Source organism: Malurus melanocephalus, unplaced genomic scaffold (assembly GCF_030028575.1).
Source record: "Malurus melanocephalus ecotype Western Australia unplaced genomic scaffold, MMel_1.1 scaffold_102, whole genome shotgun sequence".
In the NCBI taxonomy this organism is placed as follows: Eukaryota; Metazoa; Chordata; class Aves; order Passeriformes; family Maluridae; genus Malurus; species Malurus melanocephalus.
This window is the reverse complement of record NW_026623334.1, coordinates 19,541-32,887: the sequence shown is the minus strand read 5'-3', so window position 1 is coordinate 32,887 and position 13,347 is coordinate 19,541. Positions and strand designations below refer to the sequence as shown.

Sequence of the window (13,347 nt, the reverse complement as noted above, 5' to 3'; positions counted from 1 at the left end):
CCCGAACGCGGGGATGGCGCTGCCGGTGCCGCTGCTCGGGGAGGGACGGGCGGCAGCGCTGCCTTCACCCTACAGCGGCTTCTGGTGCTCTGCTTCCACACACCTCTGCCATCACAAAGCAGCAGAAAGGTGTTTCCCAGAGATGCCTCTTCACCGAGTTCTCCCCGCGGTCAGCACTCACGGGATCGCAGAATAACCTCAGTTGGAAGAGATCATCATGATCGCCCAGTTCAAATCATAGTTCCACCCCAAAAATCCCACCTGATGTGCCTGAGAGCATCGTTCACTCCTCTTATGGCTTCTCCTCCAGACCCTTCTCCGTCCTTGTGGCTCTCCTTTGCATGCTAATAGCTTAATGCATTCTTTACGTTGTGGTGCCCAAAACTTCACACACTACTCAAGGTGAATACTGAAACAAGTGAGTGGCTTTTCCATCCTAAAATACTTATTCTATATCATATTATGAAGAATTACACACCCTGACAAATCCCACACTGACATACATGCGAATGGGAAGGGTGCAAAGAGATTTTACAAGCAAAAGTTTGTCTGCAAATAGCCAAACTAAAAGCTATGCTTGGCAGAAGAGGAAAGCATTCCCACTCAGCTCACAAGCCATGGAGAATGACCAGTGGCAGGTTTTCCAGACTTCCAGGACCATCTCCAAGCAGCACAGGAATCCCAGCCGGCAGCAGCAGCCAGCTGGGCACACAGRTATGTTCAGAGCAGTTCCTGGTGTACCAAACCAGGCTACAGCTAAGAGAGACTCATCTGAATCAGTACAAGAACCTTGAGAGCCACTAACTGTTTATGACAAGACTGATGACTCTGAAGCACCACATCAAGTGCATTTTTAAAATACTGTCATGGTTCTCCATGAAAAGAAGCTATTTGCTCCAGCCTGCTTTTACCAGAAGGAACTAAAAGGAACGGCAGGAAAAAAAAACCCTTCTACCGATGGCTGGATCTTCTAAACATAGYTCATATTTGAGCTGTAACTGTATAAACATTTGATCAGAGGAAGAGGCTTGGGGCTGTGGTATTTGGGCTGTGTTSTCTGGTTCAGTAAATGCACACACTGTGCCAATTAAAACAGCAGTTTGTAAATTACCCTTGTAGTGACTTGTCTTTTCTCTCTGTTGCCAGTGATTCCCGTGCAGTCGTTCTCTGCACACTCTGTGTTCAAACACAGCAGCCTTTGCACCTCCCCTCTGACCACAAGTCGTGCTGAAACTGTTTTAGGGCTATAGATGACACAAACTACTTGACCACACATGCTCAGCCACGTACACATGAAAGGAAAGGAGAGAGCATTATATATTTGCACAATGAGATTTTGCAGTCCGGCACCTAGTGCCACAGTGGTTAGATACAGCTGCACACAAAAGCATGAGGACTCTCTCCTTTTGACAAACTTAACAACACTGAAATAACAATTCAGGAACAGACAGGACAAACTGTGTTTCATCAGATATGATCTGCTGTGTGACCACAGAGAAAAAAACCAGCATGGATATTTAATCTGTCTTCCAGTGCAGGAGGAGGTCTAATTTAACTGGGCCTCATTGACCATAAGATACTAATTTGTCTGCACAGACCATAATTTGGGAATCACTGCTCAAGGTAGATATTCCCCTTCCCATTTATAATTTCATTTTGTTTGTCTGTTGGCATTATTCACTTATGCAGCAGAATGACAGATTTGAAGTAGTGCTCTTGCTATTACAGATGTAATTTAAAAATCTGACAGCTACTAATAATTTCTTATTTTTGAAGATTCAAAGTCAGATGAATCAAGTCTCATGCCACACTTAAAGACTTGGGCAGCATAACACTGATCTTAATCAGTTCYTATATTCCTGGAACTTGCATTGTTGACAAAGGCCCCAGAAATGACAGAAGAGACAAATTTAATTTCCTTTCTATCAGCCACAGTTAACAGTCCAGGTAGACTTCTTCAATCTCCTTACTGTTTGTGAGCTCTAATTGTATCACTGAATCCCAATTAAAAGCTTTAAAAATTACTCAGTTACTAACAGATCATCCAGAATAGTTTGTTTTGTGAGCAATCGAAGAATAGGAAAGCAGTAAGACACCAAAAATATTTAAAAATGAACTCAAAGAGAAACACATTTTTATAAGAAGTTTATTTTCMTTTTGTGTGGCCTTTATACAAAGTAAGCAGCCAGAGCTGCCATTTTGTCCTTGGGTTTCTTTGGGTTGAGTCTCCCTCCAGGTCTCCTCCCTTTGCCCCTTCCCCGCCCCTGCCTCTTCCCTTGTCCCCCACGGTGCATGGGGTGCCTCATGGCCGCGTGTTTCAGCTCCACCAGATCCTGAAACACGGGGTCACAGAACACACAGCCCGAGTGCTGGGTCTCATCACCAGGTARGGGGGATTTGGCTTTGTTAAAATCCACATCCACGAGCGCTGCCTCGCACAGGTCRCACGTCTCGGGAGACACCCGGACCTTGTGGGCGTTCTCGAAGAAGTGCACGATCACGTTGCATTTGTTGCAGGCCATCTTCCATTTGGGACCTGACGTCGAGTCCAGCACCAGAACCCCGTTCTCACACTCCACACACTGCCCAATTCCCAGCATGTTAAGGGAATGCTGGCACGTGGGGTGGGTGCACTCATTGCAGCCCATTCCTGGGGGAAGAAGAGTGAAACCACACCACCCTTCATCTCACTACTCACGTTACCCACTTTGAAAAGAGTGAGACACACAAAGCAGAGCCACTTAAGTATACCACAGGCTTTCTAAATCATTAAAGAATGAACTACTCCCCAAATAGCAACTCTTTACAGTTTCAGCATAATCCCCTGCTCAAAATTTTTTCTATAATGGTTTTCAGAATTGCCATATACTGCCACTGTACTGTACAAGCAGTTTAGACACATTAGTGATGAAAACTAATTAGGTTTTCAATTAAATATATGGCTCCTGGCTAACTTATTTTATACTTGAATTACTCACTGTTAGTCCAAGATACTTTTAATTAAAAGATGGTAATAAAAAGATGTGAAAAAGCACTACTTTAAGCAGACTAATTTTCAGTCTCACAGTTACTAAACTCACTGCAATTTCTACCTCTTCTTATATCTTTCAACAACTTTTGAACACCATTTATCTCAGTAACAAAACATTGTCAAGACCTGCTCTTTGTTCATACTCCTATCCAAGTCCACTCAAATTTGCAAGACATCAGTATCCTGGTGTCTTTCAATGCATGCAGAAGGTCACCTACAGTGCATGCAGGTAAATTATTTTCTTACTTTTTTATGAAAATAGAATATTTAAAATGAATTAAGTAATGAATTTTGGACAGTAAGTTTGGTATGAATTTTAGGTATCCGGAGTCTCATTTGAGCAGCATTTTATACAAAGCAACTCTGATTTTAAATCTCCTAAAGAGCACATTGTACAGACTGTATCTAATTTGTATCAAGTGAGGGTGATACCTGCATGTTTACAGAACTCCTACCTTTTTTCATGTCCCTGAAGGGAGGATGGTTGTAACAGTATGGACATAGTGGATAACTCTTTCCTCTGGATCCAGATGACCACAGCACCAGCTCAAAGTCATCCAGGGGACAACGCAGCTCYTTGTAGAGTTTAATGGTACCATTCTGGGGGAGGCTGTAGGTGTCATCACAGTGAGAGCAGTGCAGGCGACTCGGCTTGGCCTGGGAATGGAACACAAATCTCCTCAGCAACTGCACGCTCAACAGAGTTTAAAACWTGCAGTAWACCCAGCTGGACCTGCTCTCTGGTYTGCTCACCAAGTCAAAACCCCATTTTGTTTTAGAAATGCACTCYTGACAACCACATTTGAACCCAAGATCAATAATAGAAAAGAAGTCTCTATTCAATGTCCCCCAGCAAGTGAAATTCAAATTCCAAATATGAGGTAAACTTACCTGAATATACTTCATGAAACGATGGCATTTACCACAGCGGGAAAGGGGTTTGCCTGTGGCAGCCAAGGGTGAAAAAGACACTTCCATCAGTTCATCCATTCCTGCAAAAGGAAAAATGACATTTATGTTACAATTCTAGTTCTTAAGAGGAAACCTTGCACAAAATCATCTACAGACCTGTTAAGAAGTGAGAATTRAAGTGTTTTATTCACAATGTTCTTCCTTGTCTACAAAGACTTCTAAAATATACAGTGTTTTGTACTGAGCATGCACAAACACACAAATTCAGATAATCTCAMGTTTTCAAAAACCAAACACTAAACAGGCATAAAATAAACCTGAAGTASAGTTTTGGAGACATGGTTCAGTCCATCTCCCTTTGGAGAGCAAAATTAATTTGACTGGAAACTTCCAGTCCTGGCATGACTTTTCAGAAAGCCTAAATCTCTGAAAGGAATCTAATAAAAAAAGTATTTTCTAAGCAATGACTAAATAATTGTAGGGAACTTCACACGTAGAAAGTTTTACCTGCAATGGAATCCACAAAATAGTGAAATTTTCTTTTGAAAATGTCAAGGGTGTGCTCCAGGACCTGATGATAATTTGCTTTACCCAGAGCTATTAAATTGAGTTGCTTCTCTACAGCACTGCGGATCGTAGGAAGAACCAATTCTGCATCTAACAGAAAACCAGAGACAGCAGCAATGAAATGTCAACAATGGAGGTAGAACACTGCCCATACATAAAATGACAACAAAATAAACAAACAAGTTTTAATTAGTACAGACTTTGGAATTAGTAATACTTCCCTGGATGCATCCTTTGAGACAGAAATGCTACTTACACAGCGACAACCACCTTTAATATAGTAAAGGAAAAGGAAGGTAAGAAGATGCAAAGGAAAGAGCATTTAACTGACCTATTTTGTAATAACCATGAACCAGAACAATGCCAAGGTTTGTAGGCTTTAGTCTTCGGCCACTCTCCACTATGACATAGTTTCGCTGGCAAATGTTGTTAATGTGAACTGGAATACTGGCATCAGTTCCTGCCAAGCAAAGGAAAACAAGATATTCACCCTGAACAAAACAAGAGTTCCATCAAATGACTCACTCCTGGCTTCTCTGGCTTCATGTCAAATTATAGGGCTTCTAAGACTGCTTAAAATTCAAATGCCTTCTTATTGTTACCCAACTTCCAGTGCATAACTTCTCTCTTTCTAGTAACTCTGATGTACCTTTGCAGCTCTTAGAAGTCTGAAACATATGTCTTAACCTTCATCCTTTCATCTCTTCCACGGAATTATTATTGGGAAGACGCCTATTCTCACAGTTATTTACTCTGGAAAAATACAGCAGAGTAAGAGACTGTGTTTGCTCTGACTGGGGAAATTTATGATAATACATCAAAGGAAACAAGTCAGATTGATAAAGAAAAGTAGCATTGTGGTAAATTGTATAATAAGAATAATAAGATACAGAAGGAGTACTGAAGAGAGCAAAGCTTAAGCAAGATGTAAAGACAAGAAATCATTCCTTGGAATGGGGAGGTGCTTTCTTCCACACATGAGCTCTTTCTGACAGAGAGTGAACTGGGATCTGYTATGAAAGGATACTGCTTCGGCCAGAAACTTCTGAAAATAAGGACAAGAAATGGAGGGGAACATGGGGGAAGAAACAATCTATCATCTGCTGAGGGGAGATACAAGGATGATGGTTTGAAGGGAAGAGATTATCACAGTCAGTATCCAAGTGAACAGAGATCATTACTGTCAGAGACAGTGCAGAGGAGCAATTCAGATCTCTGCACTCTCAGGGGATGTCTTACAGGATAACATAAGTTAAGCAATTCCTACCAATGCCATGCTTCTCCATCAGAGTGATCAATTCTGCTTCTGTCAGGTAATCAGGAGGGCTGGTTTGCTTTTCCAGCAACTTTATTTCACCAATCGGAACAAGATCTCCTTTCTCACAGTGGGGAAGGCTCTCTTCTAATGGGATGCTCTGCCACGGCATAATTTCTGTGAAACCTGGAGGTAAAAAAACCAAACAACTTGCCAGTTTATCATAAAAGTCTCAGTAGTAGTGCTACATTCTTTTTACAGAGGCCTAAGAAATAGCATCTACCTCTGTGTAATTTACCCCCCACAGGGCATTTACTGTCTGTGAAAAGATTGGTCTTCACACTGGGAAATGTGGCATTAAATCTTCAAGACTACTACATGAAAAATAACACTTTCTCCATCAAAACTGAAGTATGAAAATTAGGACAAGATTTGGTCACTGGTTTTGATAGCCCAAAAGTTTTCAAAATTGCACTTGCCTCCAAAGCTTCACTTTCATATCCATTCAGTGTATTAATTGGGAAAAAAAAATAATCTGTAGCTAATACTGACTCTTGATTAGTCTTACCTGGTGAAGTTACCACTTTTCCAACACAGGTAAATCTTTCAGGGCCAATACTGAAGGCAATGGTGGTTTGTAGGTACTTGCAGTCAGCGCTGACAGTGGCAATGAAGTGCCGAGTTATGTACTCGTACAGTCGCCAGCTGTCTCCACCTGGGGAGAAACAACACCTCAGCCACAAAATACAGTAAAATGTCAGTACTTGGAAGCRACTCTTCTGGGGCAAATTTCTGCTAGAAAAGTAAGCATTAGACTATAGTCTCAAGGATCARTTGCTGAAGCAGCTCTGAGCTTCACTGACACCAGAAGTTTCAGTGAGGATCAAGTTTGCTCTCTTCACTTCCTGCCACTCAAATAACTTCATTTTCTGCTCAAACTCAGTGATTTTGAAACTTGCACCTTACAACTCAAGGAACTAATTTCCTCACACAGTACCCCAACATGACTGGATTTGCCTGTACCTAGTTCTGCTTCTGTAGCAGCTCTCATTGGGGTGATGGGAGGATGGTCTCCTGCATCGTGGCCTTTCCTTGGACGATTGATGCCTTCTGATAGCAATGCTTTTACCTGTGAGAAGAAAGAAATGGCTTACTCGGATCAAATCCATAACAATACAAAATAAATAAATGAAACTAGAGATACTGAAAGTTTCTATAGGTCATAATACACCAAGTAAGATCTAGTCTAAAACAGAGACTAGGGAATGCTAGTGCAACTTTTGCTTTATGTACTCACCGTTTCTGCCCAGTAAGGATTATTGGCTTGCTGTCTCAAACATCCTTTCAGGTCAAAGTTTTCTGGGTAATGGGTAGTTTCTGTTCGAGGGTAGCTAATGTAACCCTGAGTGTAAAGACGCTCTGCTATTTGCATGGCGTGTTGGGGACCCATTCCTAAGATGGGACAGGAGAAAACAAAAATCATCTACACATCACTGTGATAATGGTTTGCTGCATCTGGATGTACACCTTACCCAAATAGTTAAATAAATCATGGCTTGTCCTTGCCACAAGACTTTTGTCATATTGATCTTATTAAATATGTGACTTTTGACAAGCTTTCTAAAATTGATCATTGCCCAAAAAGATGTATTATTTATTTAGTTTGAGAGGCTAAAGTATTTTAAACCAGTGTGAAAATCTGAACTTTTGTACTCACCTAAAGCAGCACTGGCCACTCGTAGCATTTCTACAGTGTTCAGAGCCAGTGGCCTCTGCTTCACCTTCTCTTTTTTACTCACAGATTCTACCTAGAAAAGAGCATTTTCACAGTAAAAGTTCTGATGTTTGGTAAATGCATCATTTTGACCATGTCTGTAAAACATGTATCATACCCACCACTATCTATTCTTGTTATATCTACTTTTTCTCTTAAAACAGTAACCACTAATATATTTTACTTTAGAAATTCTGACTGGAGATAATTCCATCAAGTTCTAAAATTAAWGTCCTAAAGTCTTTTTGTGCCAGGACTAGATTAGGTCTATAACTGACTGGGAATGCAGCAAGGCAGCTTATCATTGTCTTTACTTCCCACTTACCTCAGCAGCACTTTCAGTGTTACAAGCATTTATTGCTTATTCCAAGCAACAATCCTAACTACAAGGATCCAGATTTTTAAAAGCTTCAAGTAGTCTTTGAACCTTTATGTCTATAAGCACTTAAATCCAAAYATACTGTCAAACAAGTATTGAACAGAGCAGAGTTGGAAGTTAATTGGCCATAAAGACTGTACCATACACATGATTAAAAATTTAACTGCAAGAATATTGCCCTACACATAATTAAATTCTGATTTATTCAATGTCTCGTGGGAAATAAGAGTCTGCTTAGAGAGATCTGAACAGTATTTCCTAGCAGGTTTAGTAATGAAGAGTTCCTATCATGAGTGATGATCATTTCCAAAGTCAATACTAAGAGATGACCACAGCAGCATAGTAAGATATACAAAAAAAAAAACCTCTTGCCTTTTATTCTCATTCACACAAAGCTGAGTGAAGTAACAAACAAAATACAAATATTCTACACTCTAACAAAAACAACCAAAAGCCCCAATATGCAGCAAATGAAATACTAAATTGTATTTCCTTTATATAAAATATGGATCTACTGACAATTAGTAAATATTCTTACCATTGCTTCTTTTGCCATCTTTGTTATATTCAGGAACATTTGAGCAACCTCACGATCAAACACCCTCACTCTGTCCCAGTCTAAAGTGAGAGAACTTTCTTTTTCAGGGTTTACCTATTGGACAAAAAAAAAAATTAATTCCCACAAACTCTACTCCTAGTAGTATGAGAATGTGTATTCTCAACAAGTGTCCAGCAAGCAAATCCTCGAATGTACAGGAATTGTTAGGACAAGCTTAGGACAAACCCACACCAGGACACCAAATGCTCAAACATGCAGTTGTGCCCTTTTTCACAGGGGCTTTTGAGAAGGATGGAGCACTTAGCAGTCTAAGGTCTGTGGGAACAACCAGAACTATTCCTGCACTGAACTAAAACACTGTCCTTGTTTAGTGCTGGGAACAGTAATGACTGAAATGGGCAGAAATTCCAAGTTCACCATTTCGATTTAGCAAAATCAATCATTTGTAGTGAACTGTAACTTGTGCAAAAATTAGTATGAAGCAACCAACATGAGAGAGCACAAAACCCTCTGTAAGCAGCACCATGTATTTCCTAGCCTGACACAAGAGACACATCACAAGAGACGACAGCAAATGCCAGATTTCACTTTGTTCTTTAATTTAAAAACAAAAAAATGGCAACTTTTTACCATGCATGCCTTATTTGTTCAAAAAGTCCTTGTGATCATGTCRTAAAAACCCTGTTGGTTCCCTCTCAGAGCTTGGAGAGCAGCGAGGCTGTAAAACCGCTCTACGCTGCCAAAGTACTCTGAGGATTCAATTGCCAATTAACACAATGAGTATTTTATTTGTTTCAAAATTCCAATACTCAGCAATGCCAATGTTTGTTGGCAGGCTAATTAATTCATGGATTCAAATTAACAACAGTCAGTCCAAGGACCCCAGGGAACAAAAGAGAACCATTTTAAGTAGTCTTTTTGGCTGAATTGAAGCTTAGATGATTAGCACTGAAGAATTCTTATAAGCAGCAGACAATAAGYGCTTTAATACAAAACTGACATCCTGGAATCTGCTCTTGAGAGTGGTGACACACATGTGAACAGAATGAGAACACATGAGTAAACTATAGGCATTGTGAATTCTTGTCAGCAGCTACGAATTTATGAATGAACAAAATACAAATGCAATTCTTTTGTAAAAACAAGTACTGTAAAACTTACTTTAGCTTGCAACACCCAGTAAGTCTCAGGCTTAAATGACTGGATTTTGTCATGCCTTTCAACACAGAATCCGAGTGTTGGGGTCTGACATGGCCCAAAGGAGATGAGGGAGCTGTCTAAATTCCCGTATTTCCCATGAAAATATTTAGTCTGGAACCTAAGCAGGGGGGAAAAACAAATGAGGAACACATATATTAATATCCTTATTGCCATGAAAAGCAGATGTTTTCATTAACATATACACACAAAATATAAATAATCTATAAAACCATTCAGGCATTAGGAGGCGTTCCTGAACTTTTCACAAAACCATCTGCAATCCKTGCTGTCACCTTGTGAAGGCACAGCCAATCCTCAGATCCAGCTCCTGGCGGGCATCCACGGACAGAGCTTCATTGCGATTGGGCTCTCCCAAGTGATTCATGGCATTGCAGATGTCTGTGTCGGTGATGGAACTGAATTTAGCTCTGTAAATCGTCCTCTCCGTGCCACGAGGYTTGTTCATGACAGGAAGAACAGCATCAAGAACCTAAGGAAAAATCAGAGGCGTAGTTAAAGAGGATTTGAAAGATAAAAGCTCTCTCTCTAAAGATAAAAAATGCTCTCCACAAAATAATAGYTTAATGTCACTGCTTTTTCAATCCAGCAAGACATCATGCCAATACATTCACTGATAAGGCAGAGCAGTGACTGTTTATCCACTCAAAAGTTTATTAAAAATTAACAAAATGGAAGGATTTATTTACAATATAGCAACTGCTGGAAGCAAACCACTGTTCTTGGCAAAGTGAAAAGACATTCACCAGTGCAGTTGCAGCACCTCTTTGTGAGGTACCAGTATAGAAAATGTACCAGTTTCTATATGGATTAATTCTTATTAATTGCTAAGGCACAAATAATGATACAGTGGTATATAGAGAACTTAAAATAATTATTTAATAAAATGTGTTTCTTTAAACTACAAAAAACCCAAACAGATACTCTTCATGTAGACTTCTGGGAATAAGATGTTTAAAAAAAATCTTAGCCAAGTTTTAGTTCTGTGCCTTTTATGTGCAGGGACCAAATTCCTGCAGTAAGTTGACACTTACAAGCAGCTTCTGTGCTCTGAAACATCTAATTGCTTAATAAACAAAAGATAATAGAGATCAAGCTTTATAAGGACATAAAAAATAACTACTCCAGCTGTGGAATACAGACCAATTCTCAAAGCACTGGAAGGTTCGAACATTTAAAAGAATGTGGTTGTTTATCTGAGATGAGCAACATCTCTGAAATTTGTTTATACTCTTTAACTGACATCTTACAGAGCTCAAAGCACGTGAGTTCTTCTATCAAGGCCCCCCCATGACTTTAAAACTTTATTCACTTTAGTTTAACTATTACTGGTTACTCATAAAACAGTGCATTGATAGTCTTGTCAGACAAATGTATTATGGCATTGTAAGTCTTAAAAATGGAAATCTTACTTCAAAACAGATGTTTTCTCCTTCCTTATCGCAATCCAACCACAAGACAATACAATCACAGCCTCTTCCCTCCACCTGTGAGAAAAATCAGCACAGTTCTTCAGCACCCCCAAAAAACCACCTACCCCSTTCCTAACGATTTATTTCTTATTCTGGTTTCAGTAGAGTATGTGAAGTGTGAATAGTAGCCAACACAGACTTATTTTAAAGAAGGCATTTATAATCTGTGCCTTGCACTTGCTGTTAAAGCTAAACTTGGATCCAATGCTCCAATTCTGAGAAGCAGGATATCTACAGTCAGAAAACTCAGAAGGCAATAGCAAAAGTGAATTTAACAAAGATTTCAAACAGTGCAAGGACCAGCAAAAATAAAATATTATTTATACTAYGTTAATAAAATAACAGTAACAAAAAGCTGCTCCTTGCAGGAAAGGAAATTCTTATTCAGGAACATATTAAAAGATAACTCTAAATACTAGTCTGTAAGAATAAGAAAGACTACCTGTAAAAACTTCACCACRGTGAGTTTGGGATTAGCTTCTTTCTTTTCTGTGGGAGCTTTGCTAAAAAGTTCTGCTGGATCCACTTTGTCCCAGCTGTTATATTTACCTGAAAAGCAAAAGTATATTAAATGGAGCTCTGAAGACATATTTAAAAAACAGCTTTACTTTGCAAAAACACTTGGCTTTCAACATTTGTATGGAAAATTTTCTACCCTAACACATCTTGCTTTACTATGTATCAAGAGACCTCTTAGCTTTTTCTGAAGGAGCTGGCACCCCTACAAAGCCATATCAGTTGAAATATCTTACAAGCGGACAAATACCTATGAAATCCAAAGTCATGACGTGACCACACACAGATGTCATCTTGAAGTGGGCGCTCTGTCCCATAAAGGACCCGGTGTACTCATGCACAGAGCACACACCATTGAGCCCCTTGCGAGAGGACATGTTCCCTGTGGAAATAAGATCATAAACATCAACGAGGTAAAAAATCCCAACCATGGAAACATGTTCTTTTGTGTGAAATTACATCCCACATTTYTTGGCTCTTACAGCTAGGGTCTTCCTCATGACAAAATTCCACTCATTGATCAAATTTTTACTTAAGTATCAACATAGGCCTTTTTAAAAGTATATTTCATCTTCAAATTAAACTGCCCATTATCTCCTCCAACCCTTACGTCCCACCAGAAAACAAAAATACAGCTAGTTTTCTAGATCGCACACTTATAACCAATTTATTCTATTTTCCAGATGATTTACRAAACTTTTACTTTAAAAATCTCAGAACTTGCTACTTGATTGGCACTTTCCAGACACCGAAAGTTCTAACGTACACTACAGCTACACAAAATATCTTAACGAAATTTCTTTATTCTTAKATTGATCAGGTATCAGCCCATCAAAATAACCAGAAGGCGATGGGACATCCCGTTCTTTTATCAACTACAGCGTGTCCGAAGGCACCGCTCGCAGGCGGCACCTGCCCCAGGACACCCCAGCCAGTGCCCAGGGTGTTTGTCACCGGACTGCAGTGACAGCAAAGCCGGGACCCCCGGGGATGGGGATCCATCTCCCGCAGATGGGGATCCATCCCCCGCAGATGGGGATCCATCCCCCGCAGATGGGGATCCATCTCCCGCAGATGGGGATCCATCTCCCGCAGATGGGGATCCATCTCCCGCAGATGGGGATCCATCTCCCGCAGATGGGGACCCATCCACCGCAGATGGGGATCCATCCACCGCAGATGGGGATCCATCCCCCGCAGATGGGGATCCATCTCCCGGCAGCTCGCACCGATCCCCTGCCTCCAGAGCGCTGCCAGCGCCGCGGGCACACGGCGGGCACAGCACTCGCCCCGCCGCTCCTACCTCTCGAGAGGATCTTGGCGATGGACTGCGCCAGGGACGGCTTCTCCGCCACCATCAGCACCGTCCTCATCTTCGGCCGCTGCGGCGCGGAGCCGCGGGGACGGCCCGGCGGGGCTGGGACCCTCAGGGGACAGAGCGCGGCTCAGCCCGCCCGCTCCGGGGCACGGCGGCACCCGCAGCCCCGGCCCGCTCCCACCGAGCACCAACCGCACCGCCCGGCCGCCGAGGAGCCGCCGCCAGCCCCGCTCCGCCCCGCCGGTTCGGCCGCGCTCCGCGCCTCAGCGGGCGGCCATGGCCGCGTCACTGCCGGGTCACGGCGCCGGAAGGCGCGGGCGGCTCCACACGGCTGCGGCGGCGCGGG

The 13,347-nt window shown here is 41.5% G+C and overlaps 1 protein-coding gene across 2 annotated transcripts; it reads right to left on the bottom strand.

Annotated features, from left to right (window-relative positions):
* Positions 1 to 2,134: 2,134 nt before the first annotated feature.
* TOP3B (DNA topoisomerase III beta) lies at positions 2,135 to 13,279 on the bottom strand. Of its 2 annotated transcripts, XM_057369029.1 has the most exons (17): positions 12,987 to 13,279; positions 11,934 to 12,065; positions 11,610 to 11,716; positions 11,108 to 11,182; positions 9,971 to 10,167; positions 9,639 to 9,795; positions 8,457 to 8,570; positions 7,483 to 7,573; positions 7,063 to 7,217; positions 6,789 to 6,894; positions 6,334 to 6,480; positions 5,778 to 5,951; positions 4,842 to 4,970; positions 4,451 to 4,600; positions 3,923 to 4,023; positions 3,487 to 3,688; positions 2,135 to 2,650 (listed from the first exon to the last, which is right to left on the bottom strand). In XM_057369029.1, the coding sequence occupies exons 1-17, from the start codon at positions 13,054 to 13,056 to the stop codon at positions 2,169 to 2,171; spliced, it is 2,589 nt and encodes an 862-aa protein (XP_057225012.1). In that variant the 5' UTR covers positions 13,057 to 13,279; the 3' UTR covers positions 2,135 to 2,168. The 2 variants fall into 2 exon arrangements, with proteins under 2 accessions (XP_057225012.1, XP_057225013.1); XM_057369030.1 differs by lacking the exon at positions 4,451 to 4,600.
* Between the last annotated feature and the right edge of the window lie 68 nt (positions 13,280 to 13,347).